The 25,519-nt window shown below is 42.8% G+C and overlaps 1 protein-coding gene and 1 long non-coding RNA gene across 3 annotated transcripts; one reads left to right on the top strand and one right to left on the bottom strand.

The window, feature by feature from the left end:
- The first annotated feature begins 10,065 nt into the window (after nucleotides 1-10,065).
- Nucleotides 10,066-11,768, top strand: LOC4342246 (probable protein phosphatase 2C 61). Its single transcript, NM_001421960.1, has 2 exons — nucleotides 10,066-10,610; nucleotides 10,718-11,768. The coding sequence occupies exons 1-2, from the start codon at nucleotides 10,358-10,360 to the stop codon at nucleotides 11,596-11,598; spliced, it is 1,134 nt and encodes a 377-aa protein (NP_001408889.1). The 5' UTR covers nucleotides 10,066-10,357; the 3' UTR covers nucleotides 11,599-11,768.
- Nucleotides 11,769-12,934: 1,166 nt separating this feature from the next.
- LOC136357305 (uncharacterized) lies at nucleotides 12,935-20,307 on the bottom strand. Of its 2 annotated transcripts, XR_010742529.1 has the most exons (7): nucleotides 20,168-20,307; nucleotides 19,822-19,888; nucleotides 19,674-19,728; nucleotides 18,692-18,776; nucleotides 16,531-18,588; nucleotides 14,907-15,525; nucleotides 12,935-13,444 (listed from the first exon to the last, which is right to left on the bottom strand). It is a non-coding gene; the product is annotated as an uncharacterized lncRNA (long non-coding RNA). The 2 variants fall into 2 exon arrangements; XR_010742528.1 differs by lacking the exons at nucleotides 14,907-15,525; nucleotides 16,531-18,588; nucleotides 18,692-18,776.
- Between the last annotated feature and the right edge of the window lie 5,212 nt (nucleotides 20,308-25,519).

Here is a 25,519-nt window from a genome sequence, read left to right as displayed (position 1 = left end):
AGTTTCGGTGGCAAAAGATTTAGCATCCAAATTTTGTCAGTTGGTGTTTACATGCATGGTAAAGTTTTGCCATTTTACTAGTAAAGACAGAGAGAGCACAACTCCCAACACACTTTTTGATAAAATTTGCTACTCTAAACTCCCAAATGACAAATGCCAAATTGCTAACTTTTGCTACTAGTGTTTAGATCCATTTTAGCAAAAAGTGTTTTCAAACAGTAAACTTTTGCTATTTTTAAGGAACTAACCAGGGCCTTATTAGAGGGCGTATATTTTTTTTTAATGATAAGACCAAGGGGTGGGTGTAGGTGGTGGTGGTGGTTTCTTTGACTGCATGTGCATGCTCAAGTATTACTGTAATTGGGTGGATCTGTATACCAAAGCGTTACACGCATGTATGAAGACCTAACATAGAAGGGCACATTTGGAAGAATCACTGCAGGGAAACCCATCTTTAATGTCGGTTGGGAACCCTCTGTTGTCCCGGTTATGTAACCGGGACGGTGAATCCGGGACTAAAGATAGTCCCGGTTAAAATAACCGGGACAAAAGAAACATCCTCTAGAACGGATACCCTCATCTCAATCGGGCATGGCGTCTGTCACAGGCTAGAAGTCACTGATGTGAAGAGCTATTTCAATCGGTCAAACGGCCGTCACGGATGATTCTATCTCAATCGGGCCCTAAGTAAAGCCCGTCACCAATAGTTTTGACCCAGACGACCAGTCAAACTATAGCCCGTCAAAGATGACCTATCTCAATCGGGCCACAACTAGCACCCGTCACAGATGACCCTTATCTGTGACGGGCATTAACTATAGCCCGTCACAGATGAGGGCATTAATTATAGCCCGTCACAGATGAGTATAATCCAAAAATAAATAAATTTTATTTTTTGGCTAGCCCTCACTCGTGTGCACCCACGCGGGAAGTTCAAACTTCTCGGTCGGTCACCCATCCCGAAATTTACTCATCCAAAAATAAATAAATTTTATTTTTGGTTAGCCCTCACTCGTGTGCACCCACGCAGAAAGTTCAAACTTCCTGGTCGGTCACCTATCCCAAAATTGCTCCAGACCAAGCACACTTAACGTCAAAGTTCTTTGGAGATTGGCTTCCGGAAAAGTAGTTGTAACATGTTGGTATGAGTATTCTATTAATCATATTATGCACTAGGCCAGGATGTCAAATTAGGTTTATTAAATGATTTCAAATGGAAAAGTCACCAAAACCAAAGTTGTAGAACTCATCGAGGTGCAAAATTTTTATTTTGGTCATTTCTCCATCTGACTCTATTTAAACAATTCGAAATTTGAAATTCAAAGTTTGAAAAGTTCAAATAGAATTTTAGATCAGTGAACGACTTCAACTGAAAAAGTCATCAACAACAAAGTTGTATAACTCATCAAAATCTATAACTTTTATTTTGGTCATTTTTCTATATAATATTTTTTGAACCGTTTGAATTTGAATTTGAAAATATGACAACTTCAAACATCATTTTCAAATACTAAATGATATCAACTGAAAAAGTCATCAACAACAAAGTTGAATAACTCATCAGGATATAAAACTTTTATTTTGGTCATTTCTTTATACGACAAAGTGATAGTAACATTGTTCACAAAAGTGACATATCTCTTATCTGGTTTTATAAACTATAACACATATATGTAAAATTTGTGAATAATATTACTAACATTTCGTCGGATGAAGAAATAACAAAAATAAAAGTTTTAGATCTTGATGAGTTATTCAATTTTGTTGTTGATGACTTTTTCAATTGAAATCATTTAGTATTTGAAAATGTTGTTTGAAGTTGTCATATTTTTAAATTCAAATTCAAACTGTTCAAAAAAATGTTATATTGAAAAATGACCAAACTAAAAGTTGTAAATATTGATAAGTTATACAACTTTGTTGTTGAAATTTTTCTATTTGAAATCATTTACTACCCGTAAAATTATTTTGACTCATAAAATGAATTATTATACTGCACTAAATTATTTTGCTATAGTCAACTTACAAATATAAACATTTCATATGAAAAATGGAAAAATAGTCATCGGTGATGGGCTTTAGTTAATGCCCAATAGAGATTAAGTATATAGCCCGTCACTGATGAGTCATCTATGACGGGTCTAGTTGTTATCTCAAATGGGCCTCAAGTTGGTACACGTCACAGATGATGGTCATTTGTGACGGGCCACAACTTGAGGCCCGTTTGAGATATGGAATGTTATCTCAAACGGGCCTAAAGTTGTGGCCCATCACAGATGACCACAGATGATGGTCATCTGTGATGGGCCACAACTGTGATGGGCCACAACTTTAGGCCCGTTTGAGATATGGAATGTTATCTCAATCGGACCTAAAGTTGTGGCCCGTCACTGATAGGTGTCATCCGTGACGGGCTTAAGTTTTATGCCCATCTAACATGTCTGTGCGACCATATCTCAATCGGGCACTTTTCGGCCCGATTGAGATGACTTTTTTTGTGACAGCCCGCTATTTCTAAACATATTAGAGCCCATCACAGATAGAAGGATCTGTACTAGTGATCTTTAGTCCCTAAAGATGACGCAGCCACGTGTCGTCCACCGCCATCTTTAGTCCCCACAAATTATTCATGTTTTCATTCCCCATCATTTTAAAGTTGTAAACAAATATTAAATTTGTTTTACTTAATTTAATTTAAATTAACTAAGTTTTCTAATCTTTTTCATATAATTTTCTATCTTTTTCTTTCTCATCTCTTTTATCACAAGTTTTTTTTCCAAATTCTAAATAATCAAATTTGATTATAAAATAATACCACAAATTATTCATGTTTTCATTCCCCGTCATTTTAAAGTTGTAAACAAATATTTAATTTGTTTTACTTAATTTAATTTAAATTAACTAAGTTTTCTAATCTTTTTCATATAATTTTCTATCTTTTTCTTTCTCATCTCTTTTATCACAAGTTTTTTTTCCCAAATGCTACCTAAACAAAATTTCTATATTATTTCATCCCTACACAAACTTTCTCTCTCATCATCTCCCATTCCCAAATTTCCAGAGGCAGAAAAGTAGAGGAGGATGGAGTTGCTAACCTTTAGACTCCTTCAAATTGTATATTTTCACCAAAACAAAATCACCAAAAATTTTGGCAGCACCTCCCCTTAAACTCAACAAATTTATGAAGCCTTCTCGGGCTAGCTGGAGGAAGAAGAAGACTTTATATGGATGGACTTTTAGTCCCAGTTTGTGTTGCCTGACACACCCTAACAACCAGCGAACCGGGACTAAAGACGGGACTAAATCTTTAGTACCAACCGGGACTAAAGATCAAATCTTCCCGTTGAACTTATAAACTGGGACTAAAAATTGTTTTTAGTCCCGGTTTTTTGATGAACCGGGACAATTGTGGTTTTTCCCCTACCCGATAAAGATCACTTCTCCAGCAGTGATTTATGCCTAACACAGAACGGCAGAAAAAATTTACGCCCTCTAATATGGGAGGGGGGGAGTAGTATAGTAGGCTAGTAGCTGTAATTAAGCTCCAACAGTGTGTGCAAGTGCAAGCCTTGTCAAAGTCATAGCCATTAGCTAGCTTTCACTAGTCAAGATGTATATTCATATATAACACGTGAATCCCATACGTACACAACTAGTGCATAGGCTCCTGCTTCATATATGTACGTGTATATTGGTTCATCAGAACATATATTTATCTTTGGCAGGACGATGGCCCTATGTGATAAAGCACATAGCAAGCTGATAACAGCCCATCCCCTACTTGCCTCCGTTTTCGCAATTGTTTTTGTTCCTTTAAGAGATTTACACGTGTTGGGCTGTTTTGCAGAAAGCTCCTCATTTTTGTACGATATATCGCATAGGTCTTTAAACCGACTAACATCCCGGTTGTTTTTTTTTATCTGGAAAAGCTCTCGTGTTTTAGAGAAATACAATGCGAAGTAGTGACAATCTCGGTTTTAGGGAATAGCGCTGTAAACATGGGAAATAGAGAAGTGTTCTTCAAAAATACGTGCCTTTGTCACTAACAGATAGATCTACCTGTCGGTGACAAAGATATGGTGTCTTTGAAGACAGAGGATCTAAATCCCTTCCATCCACGGGCCGCTGCTCCCTGTTCCCCTCTTCCATCCCATTCATTTCAGGACTCCATCACGTACCAACATGCAATGTATGTGTGTCACAAAGACTTGCAGACTTCATTACTCCCTCCATCCCTTAATATAAGAGATTTTGACTTATTACTTGCACTATTTGACCATTCGTTTTATTAAAAAAAATTGTGTAAATATAAAAAATGAAAAGTTATGCTTAAAGTACATTGGATAATAAAGTAAGTCACAAATAAAATAAATAATAATTTCAAAAAAATTTTAATAAGATGAATGGATAAATTACAGTGTAAGAAAAAGTCAAAATCCATTATATGATGAGACGGAGGGAGTAGATAGTTTTGCACCGGCGGTCCCCGGACAAAAAAAAATCGCTACCGATCCCTCTAGCATATAGAATTTCAGAGAAATAAAAAAGGAAAAAAGAAATCGATGCGACGCACCGGAGCCATAGCATAGGGTTTAGGAAATCGCGGCTGACTCGCACCGCAGCGCGCGCGTTAGACTTGGAAGCCGATTTGATTCGGCAATTCCATCTCGCTGTTGCCGATTTGATTTCACGCAGATCGCGGACGCAGGCCAGCAAGCGGCAGGCAGCGAGCAGCGTCTCCGCGAGATAGTGATGGCGGCGGCGACCCCTGGACGGCTCATGTCTGGACGACTCCTCTCGCCATCGTCGTCAGGAAAGGCGATGCATGTGGGTGTAGCAGCAGGCGGCGTGTAGGCGTGGCCGGCGTCGGGGTGCATGTGCAGTACTGGCAACAACAGCATCCAAGCTGCGCGCAACGAATCAAGGCAAGAGCAGGTGAATTAATGTTGATTATATATTTTTCAGTTTCGATCCCTCACATCTTACTGTACTGTTGACTGTTGTATTAATATAGATGGTTGAAATATGAAGATAGATAATGATTAATGGACACATTTTATTGGCATTAGAAAGCCTAGACCCAACAAGAAATACTATAGCAATCTAGCCATATATGTGTCTTTTAAGATAAATTATTACTTCGTTGATAATTTTAAAATGGTTATAAGATGACTTATTAATATATCGTTGCACTTTTGGCCAATTGTATTATCTATATTAGTATTGTACATATTCGCATTATTGTTTTTCGGTGCTCAAACATATTTTTTAGTCGGACCACCCATACACTAATGCTAGATACACCACTGTAGTTTTGTGTTATTGTGCACGTGTTCGAAGAAATTAAAGTTCGGTTGTCGGTTTCATGGAAACCGTAGAGCTGAAATCTTCAGTCCAAAGAATTAATAGTGTTTTTTTAATAAATGTCCAATTAAGCGTTGTCAAAGTCGTCGCCATATATAGCATGGCACTACTCAAGAACCAAGTCAACATCTCACTCGTGAGTCCCACACAACTAGTCAAAACACGGATATGTTTAATCAGTTATGCTTAATTAACACATGGATTAATTAAATATATATTATACATAAAAATGTTAGTACTAATATCTTAATGTTATTAGCAATATTGACGGAGAAAGTTTTTTATAATTAATGTGAATAATTATAAATCTACTTTTGAAGCATGATATAAATAGTTAATGTGAATAATTCACTCCACTATTAACTAGTAGAAAGAAGGCGGCTTTAGCCCCTATTTTTTCTTCCATATGCATGCTGATAATACACGTATGACATATTAGAAAAGAAAGGTGAAATGTTTATATATATGTTCTTTAGTAATTCAAAAACCAATAATAAAACAATAAACTATGTTGAATTTTTTTTTAAAAATAAAGTTCTAAAATTTAAATTCTGGCAGCGATAATTCTATATATATGGGGCAATCAGTGGGAGCCTTAGTCCAACTAATTTGACAACTAGATGGTAGCTCGTGTCATTTTTCTTCACGAAAAATGTATATAAACCACCACAAAAAGCATAAGTCGTAGAGATCTCCAATGCAAAGTATTGTCAAAGTCGTCGCCATTATATATATTAGCTCAAGATATTGCATGCCCTATAGTCAAGACCTGTCATGGACACCAAACAAGTAGTTAATATTGAGTTAATTAGTCAAGAGCCGCCGTCAGCTCCAGAGCTTAATTTTTGACATAATTCCATCCAGTAATCACGATAGCACCGTGGCCAACATGAACAATCTTTCTCTTCGCTCCAGACTAACAAGCAGGCACTAGTAAAAGTCACCGCCATCTAGCAGTGATCCAGAAAATCGATTTGTTGGTGCTATAACGTATTTATTGATGTCATAATATGCTAATTATGCTAAAATCATGATGTTATAATATATGGATAAGCAATTTCGCTATAGCTAGGTTTTACCAAAAGTTGTTGGTGTCGTCTAACACCAGCCATTACACTGTAGATCCGCCCCTGCCACCAGCGGTCGCCGGTTAGGCAGCTAGCTGGCACTACTAGAAAACTAATTTTCCCAAGCGGCCAAACCTAATTTTCACAGGCGGGAGGGAGGTCCGCCTGCGCCACAACGACTGTGAAAATCAGTCGGGGCAACAGCCTCGCCTGCGAAAATGCAAAAAAACGAATAAAAAAAAATCGCCGCATGCCGCCGCCACGCCGTCGCCCCCCTCCCCGGCCAGATCTGAGAGGGGAGGGGAGGGGAGCCGTCGTCGTCGTCGTCACCGCCGCTGCCGTCGTCGTCGTCGCCGCCGTCGTCGTCGTCGCGCCGCCGCCACTCCACGCCGTCGTCCCCGCCACCGGCCTCCCCCTCCCTCCTCCGGCCAGATCTGGGAGGGAGGGGGAGGGGAGACACCGCCGGCCGCCCCGCGCCGCCCCGCACCGCCGTTGCCCCCGCCGGCCTCCCCCCTCCCTCCTCCGGCCAGATATGGGAGGGAGGGGGCGAGGGGAGCCGCCGCCAGCCGCCCCGCGCGCGTCGTCGCCGCCGCCGGCTGCCCCGCGCGCGTCGTCGTCGCCGCCGCCGCCGCCATCCCGCGCCGTCGTCGCCGCCGTCGCCCCGCTGGCCTCCCCCTCGCTCCTCCGGCCAGATCTGGGAGGGAGGGGGCGAGGGGAGCCGCCGCCGCCGTCCCCGCCGCGCCGCTGCATGGAGTCGCCGTCCCTGCCGCGCCGCCGTTCCCACCGCACCGCCGGAGAGGAGAGGAGAGTCAGTGAGGGAGAGGGATCTAAGGGAGAGAGAGAGAGGTGAGGGAGAGGATAAGTGAGGGAGAGAATGTGACTTAGAAAAAAATCTGCTCAGAATGGGTCTATTTATATTGCTCCTCATTTTTTCGCAGGCACCGCTTAAGTAGTCTGCCTGCGAAACAGCAAACATCACCCCAATTTATATTTTTGTAGGCGGTCATTTGGCTCCAAAAGTCATGTCCGACTGCGAAAATAAGACCCCAATGTTGAGGAAAATGCTTTTTCTAGTAGTGTGGAGCAGGACGGTCAGAAATTTAGAATATTTGTATCGTGTATATAAATTTGTAATCTTATTTTCAAAAGATTTTCTAAATAATTTATACAAGAAAAAACAGGGAGATATATGTTCTCGAAGGTGTAAATTGTTTTATTTCTCCCCGTTGTGATTTGTGAATATTGTTAGGGGTTATTATGAATTTGGATCGAGGTACTGACGAAGAGGATGAACAGCTGGGCACATTAGAATTTGGATCCCTTGCTTAGAAGGGATTCCAAACTACACGGTCACGGTCTAATAGTCTACTTCATCCGTTTTACGTTTTACAATGTAAGACTTTTTAGCGTTCCTCACATTTATATAAATGTTAATGAATCTAGGCATATCTATGTGTCTAGATTCATTAACATCTATATAAATATGGGAAATGCTAGAAAGTCTTATAATATTAAACAGAGGGAGTAGATCATACTGCTAAGCGATACAGTAAACCCAGTCAATGTTACTACAGGATTTTCGGCACAGTACCGTGCGGTGGTTACTGTAGCATACGGAGGTCACTGTTATCACAGGGGAACTCTATGTTGTACTGCAGATGATCCGGATCCGGTTATTACACACATATATAATATATATCTCATCATCTAGGAAACCCACTCGCAAGAGCATTGGTGGAGATTTGAATAAAAATAATTACACATCTATTAAAGTATAAAATTAATCCTTCTTAATCTTTTCTAATCCCTATCTAATGAGGATTAATCGAACAAGCCTTTACCTTGTGATAAGTTATGTTGTCTACTTCGTGGAGAAACCTTGCTTAGTTATGAGATGGTATTGCTCCAAATCTTGATCAGTCTGAAACGAACTAACCCAGCCTGCACAAAAAAGGTCCATAATAAATCAAGACTTGCATCAAGAGTCGCCGTCATATCCGGAGCTTTAATTTGGACATAAGATCACAAATCCAGTGAACCAAAAAACATCAATTTTCTTTGCTTCGAACTGGATTTACAAACGACGAATTGTACCAGCAACAACTAACAGTAGTCACTACCTAACCTCGAACAACTAACAGTAGTCAGAAACTCGAACACACTTTTCGTCGAAAAGTGATTAAACACTCGAAAGTACGTTGTGTTGCTTGAGATTTATATGGTGTGTGCGTATATATGTTGTGAAATCCAGCTTAAGCGGTAGTTTGCTATGAGCACGTTTTCCAAATTGCCGAACGGTATCTTTGGTGTATAAAAGAAAAATCAATGTTGAAGGTTTTTTTTAAAAAAAACTAAATAAATCTAATTTCCATGTGTTTCAATAGTTAATGGACACGGGAGAATCTTTATTTTTTTTATTACAATTAGATCATGTTAGCATATGTAAATAAAGCAAATTTGTAGGCAGAAATTACCGGAGTAATTTTTTTCTAGATTCACAAATAAAATACTAATTGATTTGTAGGTAGAGAACATCCGATAATTTTTATTCTGGATTCATCCCCTAAGGACTCGTCTTGTTCCCGTGTTAGAATAAGTCAAGCTCATACAACACTGTCGAATGAATACTTAGTCAAACCGATTTAACAGCCAGCTGGAAATAAACGAATCTAGCCGAATGAGTGTCTGTTTATAGTCTAATTTTGTTCCATTTTTTCCCTTATGTAAATCAAACTTGATATTTCAAATTTGTGTAAAAAAATATAATATTCCATAATCTCGTATTACTCCATAATTTTGTCATAACTTATAAACAATAAACTGGTACTCTCGATTGAGGGGACAGGCGCATATGCTCTCGATTGAGGGGGTTAAAATTAATTTATTTCTCACTTTGTTTAGATGTCATGGTTTGACAAGTCCTGTCTGCTTCATGGAAACAATCATGCTTATGAGTTGCTATTGATTAATTGCTCCAAATATTCAGTCTAAAATGGACTAGCCCACCTTAAGAAAAACATTAATCGATCGGGACTTGTAGCAAAAGTCTTGATTTTTCTTCGTTAATCGCAGTCCAGAGCTTTTTGACGTAATTGCATCAAGTAATCACGATCACCACCGAACCCGTGAATCCAAAACAAGTATAGCCAACACGAACAATTAATCTTGGGTATTTTTCTTCGCTTCAGACCAGACCAACAAGCGACGACTTCTCACCCTACTAGTAGTAGTCACTACTACATATAGCTGGAGCAGAATGGTCAGAGAGATTTGGACATTTTTCCGTGTGAAAAAAATAACCAAATTACTACCTACATTTTTTATAAAGAAAAAAAAACTATGTTGTTGATTTCTAGACATGATTTTCAACATCAAACTTACTGAAAAACTATACAAGTATCATTTACTTTGTTATGACTTATTTTAGTATTAAAGTTTTATTTTCAAAACATGACTTATAATTTTGTTATATTTGCGCTAAATATTTATTAATAAAAACTGTCTTCAAACGTTATATTTAAAAAATCTACAGCATGATATATTATAAAATAGATGAAAAAGGCAAACAGCCGAGAGCTAGCTATGCAGCAAAATATATATAGATCCGGCCAAAAAGAAAAAAAAAACGATACCATTAAGATAAGACCGAGGAACACCGTGTTGGAATTATTGGCAACAAGTCCACAAAGTCAAAAGTCAAAGCTCATCCTCCCCATGCTGTTGCAGTCTTTGCCACATATATGAAGCCAAGCAGGTCAGTCACGGGCTTCACGTCGCCTCGCCGGAGAAGAAGACATCGCCAACATATACCCCCCCTCCCTACCTAGACTCAGATCAGATCACCTGCCCATCGACGAGCACAAGAGCGATCCATTCCTGGTTTGAATCGAGCTTGGTTTGTTTGGTTGGTTGGTTTCTTGGAGTGGATGATGGCGAGGTGGTGCGTGGGGTGGCCGGCGGCGGCGAGGGGTGGTCGGGATGAGCTGACGTGGCAGGCGGAGCTGACGGCGCACGCGGCGGGGGAGTTCTCCATGGCGGCGGCGCAGGCCAACGCGGTGATGGAGGACCAGGCGCAGGTCATGGCGTCGCCCGGCGCCACGCTCGTCGGCGTCTATGATGGCCATGGCGGCCCCGACGCCTCCCGCTTCCTCCGCTCCCGCCTATTCCCTCTCATCCATGGTGCGTGCGCTCGCCGGCGCGCGGCGGAGCTCGATCTTGTGGTTTGATTTGAATACGTTGGCAAGAATCTTTAGCTGATTTTGTTGGCGCCAAAAATTGATGAGCAGAGTTCGCGGCGGAGCGCGGCGGCGCGGTGGACGCCGACGTGATCCGGAAGGCGTTCCTGGCGGCCGACGAGGAGTACCTCCAGCTGCTGCGGTGGTCGCTGCCGAACATGTCCCGCGCGGCCGCCTCGGGCTCCTGCTGCCTCCTGGGCGCCATCTCCGGCGACACGCTCTACGTCGCCAACGCCGGCGACTCCCGCGCTGTCCTCGGCCGCCGCGCGGCGGCCGGCCAGACCGTCGCCGAGCGGCTCTCCACCGAGCACAACGTGGCCTCGGAGGAGGTCCGGAGGGAGCTCGCCGCGCTCCACCCCGACGACGGCGAGGTCGTGGTCCACGCCCGCGGCGCGTGGAGGGTGAAGGGGATCATCCAGGTGGCGCGCGCCATCGGCGACGTGTACCTCAAGACGCCGGAGTTCAAGCGCGACCCGGCGGTGCAGCGGCTATGCAGCGCCGCCGCCGCCGTCGAGCTGGCGCGGCCGGTGGTCACCGCCGAGCCGTCCATCCACGCCCGGAAGCTCAAGGCGGGCGTCGACCTGTTCGTCGTGTTCGCCTCCGACGGCCTATGGGAGCACCTCTCCGACGAGGCGGCGGTGCAGCTGGTGTCCAAGAGCTCGACGAGGAGAGGCGTGGCGGCGAGGCTGGTGCAGGCAGCGCTCGGGGAGGCGGCGAGGAAGCGGGAGGTGAGGCGCGGCGACCTGCGGCGGATCGAGCGAGGGGTGAGGCGCCACTTCCACGACGACATCACCGCCGTCGTCGTCTTCCTCGACCTCGACGACGACGGCGGCCGCCGCGCGCGCCGCCGTGGCAGGGTCGTCGACTCCAGCAGCAGCAGCTGCAGCAACACGCCGCTCGACGTCTACAGCTTGTACAACTCCACCGCTTGAACAACAATATATTTAATATTTGGGATTTCCCATGTCATGTTGCTTACAACTACATTTTTTTTAAACATTTTTACAAATAGGATGTCGAGTTAGGTTAACACTTAGGATCTGTTTGTCATAGTTTAACTCTATCTTTTTTGAAGTTGGAGTTCAGACTAACAGTTTTAGGTATACCTAAAATGAGAGTAGAACTGGGTTGAGCGTTCTTATAAAATGAACTAGAGAAGTGGAGCTGCATTGAAGCAGCTTCACAACTTTACTTCAAACTTAACTCCTAAAGCTAAATTTAAGAGTTTAAGCTCTACCAAACATACCCTTAACAACACGGCTCTCACGTCGAATTCATCAGGCAAGCTAAAATCGAACAGGAAACTAGCAAGGATCCTCTGCGCTGAGAACGAACAGGCAGTTGGCTCTTCCGCCTCCGCCGGTCGCCGAAGCTTTGGGTGTGGCGGCGGCGTTGAGTCGATCGCGAGTCTTTTTGTGATTTTTTTTGTGGGATTTTGGGGGGGGGGGGGGGGGGGGGGGTTGGGCTGGGTTGATAAACACATTTACGGCCCACCACGGCCCTTTTGACCCTACAATTATTACTCCCAAATGATTACACATTGCAGCTCCCAAATGATTAGATAAGAGGTGTATACGCGCTAGTACAGGATGCAAGCGGGGATTTCACATTTGTTACTCAAAGGATATTATTACATTTCTTCAGTTCAAGCAGGAAAACCCAATGTGTAAAAAAAAACCTGAACCATTAGGTTTAAATCCAAGTGTCTTTCTTTTCACCAACACTGAACTCAATCCTCAACATGCAGTAAACAGGCATAGGAGGACCAAGGGATTGATGATGCAGCTGAAGTTAGCATAAACAACGTAATTACAGTTCAGTTCATCATGCATATGATGCATCCATCATTATTGTTATCTCCAGATACAGATCGATCTCTCTATATATACACATCATGCACGTATGGCTGTACATTTTGCGGATCGAGCATGATCAGGTATCAGCTAGCGTTATTCTCAGATACTTGAGACACAATTAAAAGAACTACTACTACTACTCTCCAATCTGAATCTTGGTTGTAGCTGCTTGTTTTTGAAATTCAGATATATTCGACCCGGCGAAAATTCAGACAAGCTTCAGACTTTCAGTATTTTCAGTTCAGGTTCATCACTTGAAATGCTGAAAATACCAGTTCAACAAATTACACGTGTATTTCTCAGCAAAAGAAAGTCAAATATACAAAGACCGAGTTATAAACATCAACGCCAACAGGTTATGACTTGCAGCATGCATTGATCTGATAAACCACTCCGCAAGCGATCAAATATATATAACTGAACCTATTATTCATAAGAAGATGGTTTTCCACTTTCTACCATATAGTGCAGTTGATAGTGTTAATTTGTGCTACTCAGAAGTCATAACACAACATACATAACATTACAAAGGTTCCTCTAGATTCCGGTTTATTCCTTAATTTTATACAGAAACTAACTTAAAAGTGCAACAAATAGTAAGTGCACACTGATCATCATATTACTCTCAAACTAACTTAAGTTCGTACCACTGATAATACACCAAACTAAATCATGTCAACATCCTCAATCATAATAAGCAGGGGTAAGCATTCCTCCAGCATTGTACTTTTCAATCAACTCGACATTGGCCTTGAATATCTCAAAGCGATGAGCCTTCTCCACTTCAATTTTCTATGTATGTTTGCTCCACTCCATCCACTGTTCGTGGCTCACCTTCATGGCCACTTACTTTATAGCCTCCTCGTCAGTCTGCTTAGAGCTCTTGAGCCTCTCATCGTAGCTCATTTTCATGGTCTCCTCGCTAATGAGCTTAAAAAACTGTATGAGTCTTCTAGTATTATCAGGTATAACGAGCAGATTCAGATTAAATATCGGGTATTATGTAAACCATAAATAAGCATGACTTATATAACAGAAACATAGCGAGCCCCCGGTATTAGACCGTAGTTAGTCTAATACAGGAAACACTCGTGCAATACACATCGTATAAAAAACATGCTTTAGGTAAACATAACAAATTATGGATCTGACAATATCGTATAGAACTAAAAAATAGGTACGGTAAATTGCATACAAAATATTGCGTACCTTGTAGATACATGCCGGATATATCTACAGAACTAGTAGATTAATTAAAAAACCTATCTACCAATTACCTTGATGCGTACTCGTTTGAAATCATATATATTTGAAATCTTCTGGTATGCCACGTGCCCTAAAGCTTGGGTGATCTCGATAGATCAAATTGTTAGCGACGATGATTTGATCTAGTCAAGGGACGTACTCTGGTCGGGTCAGATCTCCCAGGGCCAAAGTCGTTTAAGTATCCTCGTCGAAAAAAATCCTCGGCGACGAAGCTTAAGATGACGAGGATCCCGATCCATCGGAGAACGCACTTCGGTTGGGTCGGATCCCCCTATAGCCAAATTGTTTGTTGTCGGACAATCCGTCTTCTTGAACCCATCTCGTCGAAACCTTGAAGCATCAAAATCCCCTACTAGGCGCACCATTGTCGATGTTTTAGATCACGACTATGGTGTTTGCATAGTATGGAGATCATTGGTACCAGGGTATATGCGAGATTGAGATAAAAGAGACGAAGACAAGGATTTTTATACAGGTTCGGACCCCTTCACCAGAAGGTAATAACCCTACTCCTATTGGCCGAAGCCGGTGTTGCTCTTATTCATCAGAATCACACAAGTACAATATTTGAGATAACCTTTCTAGTCATCGTCAACTTGGCGGCATGGAACACCAACACCTAGTTGACGACGGGGTAGTCTTCTTCCTCAAATATGTACTCGGCGAGATCAGATATAGCGCTAGATCCCTCTTGTTGGCCTCTAATGGCACCAGATTGGATCTGTCTAGGCTTATCTCTGATGTCGGTGTCTGGTGGCATGTATTGGTGCCTATTCTGACTGAGCGTGTTAATTTGTGTTGGCTTGTCTTTTTCTCTCCCCCTAGGAGGTTTTGTATTTATACCCATAGATATCCTCTTGTCCTTGTCCAAATAGAACTTGGAAAACAAATATGGATCCTGAACTCTTTTTATATACGAGGTATGATTCCGTATAAGACTTGTTATACAGTGGGTCCTACCGAGCTTAGTCGATTATTGGGTATGTGTTATCCATAACCCTATACATTGTTCTATTGTTACTATATATATGATAACTGTTACTCAAATATTGAATGATATTAAAATAGAAAAATAGTATGAGGAATCCAACCCAACTTCAAAACTGAGCAAAGCTTACCTTTAGGATGCAGGCAGGTCACTCATGCAAGAATATAAGCCGAACACTATATAATACCACATGTCCCTTTGGGTCATCGATACCTCTCTCCAAATAACCAAATCCTCATATCCCTCATCTTGCTCATCTTATCCAGGAGTTCCCCCATCTCCCCTTATCTCAGGAGTTCTTAATGCTCCAGTACTTGGTTCCCTCTCCAGCTGTATCGTTCCAATAAGTAGCACAATATTGTCAATTGTTCTTTGGAATATCTGATTATGTCTCCATAATTTCTCACGAAGTCCAAGCCACTAGCATCAATATACACTACAACCGGTTGAAGATTGACTACATTAGCCCCTTCTCCCCTACCTCTGCGCGAGTAAAATCAGATATGCGGGCAACTTTTGCCTTGTACTTGCACCAGCATTTTTTGCACGGTATGGATAGCGCAAAGTTGTAGTGAGGCCATTCATCTGTATATACATGAGCACCTGGCATGCACTGCCACCACATACACAATTTCCATCCCAATGATTGCAATCCAATATTTGTTATTCAGACAAAGATTGTAATGTTCTAGTTTACATGAAGTGCACAGACTCAACACTACCGACAACAGCAAACAGACCGCAAGTAGCTGCAAATTCAGAAAGTTAGTGGCAAGACTGTTATTTAGTGCACATAATATTGTCATATTAAAACGAGTATTAAATTAAGAAGTAGTAGTATGTATGGTTTGTTCACAATGATATATGCCTAGTTTATAAAGAAGCAAAGCAAAATTCTTTCCACTTTTCATTTTTAACTCTAAGTGAACTCACTTTCATTTTTAACTCTAAGTGAACTCTCATATTTCTATGCACATTAATCCACAAACACACTAAAACAAACAGTGATATGGCATGTTTTTCTATGGACAACTTCAATGTTGTAAAGTTTTCAACTAATCTTGATTTTCATGAAATGAAATTATAATTCTTATAGAAGTATTGCGACCTTAGTTATTTGTGGATCAAACATGTTGTATGTTTTTAACTAATCTATATCTCCTATGGAGATGCTGATATCTTGTGTTGTTGAACAACAAACTTCTCTTAGTGAGTGGAACATGTAAATGGTAATTATATACTAATTTCTCAAAAAAATATGATCCCCTAGAAAGCACCCTCTTAGTGAGTGGAACATGAAAATGGTAATTATATATATTAATTTCCCAAAAAATATGAACCCCTATAAAGCACCCCTTGGGGGTTATTTATAGGTTTACAATCCGAGTTTCCAACCCTAGGATTGGTGGCCTTTTACCTTTTTTTTTTTACCTTTGATGAGATATTTACAGAGATATTTTTTTCTTTAGCCCTCTTAATTGGCCCATCGGCCTTAATGTATTACCCTTTAGTAGCTTAACTAATAATAATATCTAAAATGCATGCAACATTTACTCAAGCATAACTCAATGCCCTTTGCTACTAGACAATCCAATAGACAGATGCAAATGGGCATTTATATGAACTTGTACTACTATATGCAATATAGCTAATATGTGATTCTTGCATCACAGGAGGGAACTGTTTTTTATGATAAACAATCAACTTCATCCATCTCCCAAATAGACAAATCGGCAATAGTAATATTAACTGACCTGTTTGCTTGCACGATTTCTACTTGGTCTCCCTGCCATTGAATCAAACTTTGATGCATTGTTGATGGAATGCAACAATTAGCATGAATCCAATACCTTCCAAGCAACAAGCTATATGATCACTTTCCATCAATGATAGAAAATTGTAGGAATAGTCTTGCTCCCCACTGTTAACTCCACATTTAATACTCCCTTGGCATCTGATCAATTCCCACCAAAATCCTTGAGTACTATGTTGGTCTTGCTCAAATCTTCTGGTGTCTTCTCAAGCTTCCGATAAGTGGTATATGGCATCAAATTTACTGGAACTCTTCCATCAACCAACATCTTTGACAACGGCTTCCCATTGACAAAGCCCTTAATATACAAAGGCCTAAGATGTTGATGCTTAGTTTCTTCAGGCTTCTCAAATATTGCTTGTTGAGGTGACAACACTAACTACGCCATTGATACTTCAACAACCTCCTCATCGGATGTGGAAACTTTATATTCTGCAGGCAAAATAAAAACCATGTTTATAGAGGACGAAGTTCCTGCATTATCAATCTTGACAATTGTAATCTTCACACGCCACTCCTTCCTTGGACTATTCAGTTGATGACTAATTTCTTCCTCCACTTCTTGCATCTGCTACCTATTCCTCAATCTTTGAACTCTTCTTTTTTGATTTTTAGTAGAAGTTTCACTAGGACACCATTGAGGTTACTGCCCTTTCTCTTCATGTTCTTCCTCTTCATATTCAAAATAATCTTCATGGATCGGATCCAATTGCTAATGAACTGGAAGCTTCTTTTGAATCAGTTGATGTGAACTTTTCATCTCATATCGGCGAGAAGAATTCTCCTGGTCATAAGCTATCTCTCCACCACTGCAACCCGAAAAATCTTCGGTAACCTCATCCCCTTATTCCAACAAAACCTGAAGAACTCACAGTCCCAATGTGGGTCAAAACAATATCTATCATCTTCATAGTAGTTCTTTTCTTGCCTCTTCTGATATTTGTTGATCAAACTTGTTGAGCTAACCTTGGTCCGATGAATTACCCTGTTATTTTTTCCTTCAGATCTTCAGGGATGAACCATATTTAATGGAAAAAGATGTCCATCGATCTTCATCGACTTTTTACTATCATCAAATTTGACTTTCCTTTGTTCTATAGCTGATTGTATCTGTTGTCTGAAGACTTTGCGCTCATTAGTATGATGAGATCCTGTATTGTGCCACTTGCAATATTTTCTCCTTTTCAACTCCTCGACTGATGGATTCATGTGATTCTGAGGCAACACGATCTGTTTCTCTTGCAATAGAAGATCAAATATCCTATTGGCTTTGTTGATGTCAAAATCAAATATTTCCTCATTTCCAATATCTTTAACCCATTGACCAACAACTGTCATTTTTATCCTCGCCCATTCTATCAAGCTAATATCTGGATCTTCATCTTGATCTGAGTCAGAAGCCTAATTCCATACATTGTTAACATTGTTGGCCTTTTTAGTAAATTTTTCTGTCAAAGACTTCTGGAAGCGTTGTTTAAGAGCCGATACTTTTTGTACTAAATGAGCCAAGCTTTCAAAAGCAAATGAAGAAAATTTGTCTTTAATCGGCCCCCAACAATTCCTCAAATTAGCCAACTGTGAATCAATTAAACTCGGAGTATAACATCTACTCCTTATATCTCTGAATCTATGAATAAAATCTGGCACTGATTCATCAGATCTTTGCTTGATCGAAGTCAAATATGATAGCTTCATCTCCTGGACTCCAGCAAAGAAATACTCCCCCTATTCACTTTTGATCATCATATTTTCAAAAAAAATCATATTTGATCGTCATATTAGGTGGGGCTATGGCAGAAATGCTTCGTACGATGCATCGCATGTGTGCCTTGCTGCTTCATTGATAGAAATTTTGTTTAAGCATTTAATGCAGTCACAACCAAATATGATGATAAAAAATTAACCCCCCGAGGGGGGGTACTTGTGAAACTGCTTTTCCAAATCGACCCAACCTCTGATAGAATTAGGTGGTAACGACGAAAACCATGTAAACGGCGATCTAGATAAAGACAATGGAAAGAAATGGTGTGAGATCAGTTAAGACAACAAAAGAAAAAAATGTAAGAAAAAATATTGGAAACTCAAGACAGGCCATGACAAACCTAGAGTATATGCATTATGAGTTTGCAATCCTCTACATAAGATAAATCTGGTTGGCAAGCATTCAGTTTCCTCCCATAACTGAAGCTATAAAACAACACCCAAATACTCAAGGTTAATTAACTAATATGGCAATAAAGCAGCAAAAGTAAAATAATAGGAACAATAGTGAACAAAGAAGCTGCACAGCAGCAATAGTTGTCACATGGTATGCACCGTGCATAGCAAAATAGGGGGCATTGCAGGGGACAAAGGAGAGAGAAGTTGACAAGAAAATTTGTTGGACAACAAATATTAGCCAGTCAATCTAGCAGCAATCATGTTCTAACTCGTCTTCCCTTCAATGAGAATGAATCTTCAAAAAAAAAAGCTTGCTCCATATCCCTATTCCTTAAAATCATCGTATGGCTCTATCGGACAGCAAAAGCATATCAACGATACAGAGCAGAACACAAAGAATGAGGGGACACGAAGAAAATATGCAGAGAGAGGTAAAGAACATTCCTCGTTAGGTGGAGGAAGCAGTAACGTGGTGGGTACTGATAACCTTAGCAAAGTCAACCCGTCGACCCTCGCTGCCATTAGCCAGGCAGAAGCGACCAACTACCGCCACGAGAACCTCGCAGCGAAGATAGAACTCCATGGCACCAGATTAAGTCTCAACTCTGATCTCTGGTAGCACGCCACCAGATCGAAGAGTTGTACATTGGATTGGCCATTGAGCTCTGCTCCAACGGATCGACCCCCTCGCTGTCGTGTTGGAGCACCTCGAAAGGCAGGAGGCGGCGATGTTTGGGTGGCAAGAGGGAGATTGAGAGGAGATGAGGGTGGGAAGAAAGACGGTGACCATCGTTAGGTGCCGTGGGAAGGCAGGTTTTTCGATTTCTCTCCTCAACTGGAATGAGCAAGCCTAGCCTATTACTATAAAACAAAGTGTAAATTGCAGCACATAGATTTTTTTATTTTTTGGAACGGATTGAGTACCTCAGAAGCCTAGTGGTGAACTGGTGATGGATGTTCCATCATGATTAGCAAGGCCCTGATGAAAATTTCAATCGCACAATAAAATCAATCAGTGCCTTTGCATTGGGAATTTGGGGGTGACATGACACTATAGGAGAAGGCGGCTTACTCCTTCACGCAGGATCTTCATGGCGAATGAGCTGAGCAATTGAAGTGGCATTGCTTCTCCCCTCTGACTGATCAATGGAAGATGAGATTGATTTAGAGACCGAGTTTGGTTAACGACACGACCACGCCGAATTCATCAGGCAAGCAAATCATATATGCAACTGAGGGATACCGAAATCCAACAGGAGACTAGGGAAACTCTTTTAAACACTCCATCCATTTCTTGCATGTGAATTAAATAGTTATAAAAAATTCAAAAAAATAATAAGATAAATTAATATGTGACTCCACGAACATTCAAGTTAAAATTCAAACTCTATCCCAAGAGACTTGCGAGGATAACCTACCTGCGTCGGTGGAGCCACCGTTGGGGACAGGCAGTTGGCTGCTCCGCCGGCCGCCGACGGCAAAGCTTTGGGCGCGGCAGCGCCGCGTCGGCGTCGAGTCGATCGCGACGGGACACGGGAGATCGATCGGTTTCTTTTGTGATTTTCCCTTTTGGTGGAATTGGGCTGGGTTTGACGTCGACTCGATCGCGACGACACACGGCCACACGGGAGATCGGTTCTTTTGTGTAGGGATAGAATTGGGCCGGATTGATCGGTGGGCCGATGATTGGCCCTTTTGAAATTCTATCTTAAGGACAGTTGCGGCCCACCCTGGCACCCTGCCTCTTTTGACCGTAGAATTTCTCTTCTTTTATTTTTTTTGTGGGGGATGGGCACAATTTACTTTGCCTCTCATGTTTGGTTCAGCTAGATTGTGGCTGTACAGTCGTAGTGCTGCAGCTGTTCTAGTAGGAATTCGCTTGCTAGGTTCTGCTGATTGTGCAATGCTGTCACAACTAGTTATTTCGAACATATTCATACACAAGTATCATATCTGTCGATGACGAGATATCTATGTTGATTTTATTAATCTCAAAATATACCAGTCTAATTTTTCGAATGTGGTTATAAGAATAAAGTGTGTATGTGTGTTTATAGGGGTATGTGTGTACGTGTTGTGAGCGTCTACATGGGTTATCATAGTTTCTAAGAGAAAAAACATCATGCACCATAATTGAGCCTGTAGAATTTCTTGCAAAATTTCTGTCACTGTTCTCTTTTCCACTACAAGGTGTTAGTCTCGCTTGCATTGCCGGGCAACCTTGTCGGGCCATGCATCGACCGATCCTTGCAGCTCACGCAATACGCACGATTCCATCCATGTTTCTCTTAATTATATTAATCTCTCCAACTAATAATTAATTAATTGTTCATGCATGTGAAACTCAAAGCCAGAAAGCGACCATGTGTGTATATGTGCATGTGAACAGTGAACACATCATTCGTTTGGCATTATTATTAGTAAGTTAATTACGTTTCTCGATTCGATCACGGATGAAAACTAAAAGTCGATCGATCGATCGATCGTGCTCTTTATGAAAGCAGCACATATGTTGATGCATGGACGAAGTTGCATGCAACTAGCTCTATGGCCTATGGTGAAATAAGGCTGGATAATGTTTCAGACAAAGAAATGCCCTTCTTCAAAGCTGATTGAGAAAAACACCGGGGGTTTTCGGCTAGCTCCACAAGATGGTGGGCTAGACGATCCGGGTTCGAAGCCTCACCTCTTTTAATCATTTGATATTATTTGATATTAGATTCTTCCCTAATATTCACGAATCAAAGCTGATCGAAAGGATGGGATTATTCTTGCCTTGATGGCAACGAAACTGTCTTTCTTAGTTTCTTTTCTCCATGAAAGAAAGCACATCAAGCATGCATGCAGAATGTAATTAATTAATTAATTAATTAAGGAGGCCATCAATCATACAACCTCCAGATATAAGACGGATGATCGAGATCATATACATCACACATGTACGGCTGCGACGATTACAGTTGCAGTGAATGATCTGGCTGAAACCGATACTTCGGAGACACAACAAACTACTCCTTTGTAAGTTAAACAATTCTAACTTAACCATCATGTTCTAAAAATCTATATATTTTTAACTGATTATGCTTATACATCCATCATTAGAAATTCTTTTATGATATATAGTTCACATGTTATTAAATTTTTAAAATTTGATTATTAAAGTTAGAAATGTTTAACTAAAAACATAAACTAATTTAAGACGAAAGGAGGGAGTACACTAATCTCCAAAGTTATCATGGGTTAATTCTAGCTCTACTGCTTGTAATTTTTTTTTGAGGTAACGGGAAGGAGCTCTGCCATCTGATTGGTAATAGATGCAGCAAAAGCAACTTAATTAGCGGTTTACATATTACTGTTTGTTGCTCGATGACAAAGAGATGAGACTGACACTGACTCCGTGTTTAGCTGCCATGTGTGTTTTAACCTTTGTGTTAATTACTTCATCGTACCAAAAGTCAATAGATTAGTTGGATGAGTGCAACCTACCCCCACTAGCTGAAAGCCAAAGTGTGGTACGGCTAGACAGCAGACAGTTGGACACCAGATGAAAATATATGACGATGGCACCTTTATTTTCCCTATCTACTTCTGTAAAAATGTAAATTAGTCTCAGAGCTCTGGAAACTAACCAAATAATTAACCTACCACTAGTTAACGTTTAAACTCTACAAAGTCACAAAGCTGCTGCTAGACGGAGCATATTACTACCTCCGGTTTTCAGTAGGTAACAATGCTAACTTTTTAACACGTGTTTTATTATTCGGCTTATTGAAATATTACGCTATTATTCTTATTTGTCGGAGAATAAACTCCTCCACCAGGGAACCGTGAGGCCCCCCCTTTGTGAGTTCGGCCGAGGGCAGCGGGTGAGATTCGAGGGCTTGGTGAGCGAAGCTGTGTCATCTTGAAGGAGTTATCCCCCTCCAAGATGATGAGACAAAAGGAGTTTATACAGGTTCGGGCCGCTGAGGAGCGTAATACCCTACTCCTGCGCTTAGCTGATCTTGTGAGAAATTACAAGATCTTCTTGTTAGGGTAGAAGGTGTTGATCATCAGGGGCTCCAGCCTCCCCTCCTACTAGGTTTGGACCTCCTTTTATATCTTAAGGGGTTACCACATGGGCCAAGAAACATAACTTAGTGGAGAAGTATTACAATCTTTGCATTAAATGCATGTCTTGTCTCTTGACTTGGGAAGCAAGTGCACGTCATCTTGATGACGAGGCCTGTCAAATCTTGCCGCCTGACACGGGGGGTGCCCCTGTCAGTCACCATTTAATGGGTGGGGACTTCTGGGCTCCTATTACACCGGGAAACGGGAGCCTTTCTTTGACCAGAGCGGGAGAACCGACTTTAGCTAGGATAAGAGGATGAGAACCTCTCACCATCATTATTTGATGGGACATGTCAGGCTGCACGTCGCCTGACACACGAGCAGTGCACAGGCGCACTACCCCAGTCCCATCGGTCATTCGACCGGTCACAGACCGGTTGAGTGCATTGCACACCGCATTAAATGCGGCGTGGCGCGATTACTCGGGCCGCCATAAATGCGGGTAGGTGGGCACCTGGAGGCGGACACTTAACCCACCGTACATGGTGACCTAGAGAGGATGTCGGGGGAGCCCGACCCCTAGTCATGGGAGGGGGCGGCCGCCGCCCGACCTCGGGCCCGATCCCCCCTCGGGGAAGGGCCACGTGGCGCCTGGGGCAGCCTTCTCCCTCTAGTCTCGGCCAGGGAGTGGCCGCCGCCCCACCTCGGGCCTGACTCCCCTCGGGGGAGGGCCGCGTGGCATCGGGGGGCAGCCTCCTCCATCCAGTCTCTAGGAAGGAGTGGCCGCCACCCCACCTCGGGCTTGATTCGCCCCCTCGGGGGAGGGCCACGTGGCCTCGGAGGGCAGCCTTCTCCGACTAGTCTTTGGGAAGGAGTGGCCGCCACCCCACCTCGGGCCTAACTCCCCTCCGGGAAGGGCCACGTGGCATCCGGGGGCAGCCTCCTCCGACTAGTCTTTGGGAAGGAGTGGCCACCACCCCACCTCGGGCCTGACTCCCCTCCAGGGAGGGCCACGTGGCATCGAGGGGCGGCCTCCTCCCTCTAGAACTGATACCCCCGGGCCCATATCACCGATAGTAGCCCCCGGCGTTAGCCCTGACCAAAACTTTTCCCAGGTGGTCAAGGTTGACGCCACTCTCCTAGTGTGATGATATGTTGGCCCGGTCTCTTCTTCTTTCTTTGCTGGCACTAGGACCCATGCACCTTTTTCGCCCCAGCCTGAGGGCGACTCGCCAGCTCGTACCTTAGGCTGTGAACTTATTTTCTGTATATATTCAGCAAACGTTGTTAGATTCTCTCGGGCCCGCGACCTCATGTCGCGTACCTCGCTTGCCCCTGCCTCTTGTTAACCTCTGTTCGTGTTCTACTTCATCTATTCAACCGATTATTTTAGCGTGAGTGTGAGGACTGAACTTTCCATAGCTAGCAATCTTCACCCGCGATCAAGCTAAGCTGGGCACCGTAGCCAGCTGACGGGGCCAAAGCCAGCCGCTACGGAAGAGTTAGCACAAGGGGCCCCAGGCGTCGACGGTACCCAAAGCTCGATGCAGGGCTAGGATAGAGCTAGGAATCGTAGCCACCACACTTGTAGCAAAAAATCGTTTGGATGGATAAAGAGAATACAAACTTTTTGTTACCAAGGGAGGCAAGCCAGCGCGTGACACATGGGTACCGCGGGACCGCGAGGAAGAGATGAGAGATAAATATAAGCAATAATAATTCTATGCAAATGATTATCTTCGCACGAGTGCGAGGACTAAATTTTCCATAGCCAACAATCTTCACCCACGATCAAGCCAAGCTAGGCGCTGTAGCCAGCCGGCGGGGCCAAAGCCAGTCGCTACGGAAGAGCCAGCATAGGGGGCCCTAGACGTGGACGGCGCCCAGAGCTCGTCGCAGGGCTAGGATGGAGCTAGGAATCGTAGCCCCCCACACTTATAGCAAAGAATCGCTTGTACGAATGAAGCAAACACAAACCTTGCTTGCATGTCGTGACCTTTCAAACCGTTAGCTCGAAGAGGGCCTCCCACCATGGGTTCCTAACCATTTGGGAAGCTTGCGACCACTTAGCAAACGCTGCGACCACTTAGCAAACGAGGTCAGGTTCCCATGAGCCTACGTCCCCACGCTACACATTCTGTTCGCTCTTTCCTTTCGGTGGCCTCCTTCCAATCTCTTTTCCTCCCACATGGACGATTACTTCCGCACGAGTGTGAGAGCCGAAAAACTCCAGAGCCAGCAATCCCCGTCCACAGTTGAGCCGGGCCAGGCACCGTGGCCAGCCGGTGGGACCAAAGCCAGCTGCTACGAAAGAGCCAGCACAGGGGGTCCCTGGCTTCGACGGCACCCAGGGCTCAACTTAAGGCTAGGATAAGGCTAGAAAACTTAGCCCCTACACTTAGTGATGAATCGTTCATGTAGATGGGAGAGGGGTTGGGCTCTTACCACCGAGGGAGCAAACAAATGCGCAACACGCGAGCGTCGCAGGGCCATGAGAGTAGAATGGGGGGAAATCAAATATAAGATTTCAAGCTGATGAATTGAAAAATTGAAAATACTTGAAACTTGACAGGATGATTAGTTGAGCTAGGCCGGGCACCGTAGCCAGCCGGCGGGACCAAAGCTAGCCGCTGCGGAAGAGCCAGCACAGGGGGTCCCGGGCTTCGACGGCACCCGGAGCTCAACTGCAAGAGTCCTCCTAGGAGTAGACCGAGGCA

This window comes from Oryza sativa, chromosome 7 (genome assembly GCF_034140825.1).
Source record: "Oryza sativa Japonica Group chromosome 7, ASM3414082v1".
Taxonomy (NCBI): Eukaryota; Viridiplantae; Streptophyta; class Magnoliopsida; order Poales; family Poaceae; genus Oryza; species Oryza sativa.
The sequence above is the reverse complement of the archived record's forward strand: the minus strand, read 5'-3'. Positions and strand labels throughout refer to the sequence as shown.

Excerpts from the sequence above, each read along its gene's own strand:
- LOC4342246 (NM_001421960.1), top strand. The coding sequence starts at position 10,358 with ATGATGGCGAGGTGGTGCGTGGGGTGGCCGGCGGCGGCGAGGGGTGGT. Across the intron at positions 10,611-10,717 it reads CCTATTCCCTCTCATCCATG|AGTTCGCGGCGGAGCGCGGC; the intron begins GTGCGTGCGCTC and ends ATTGATGAGCAG.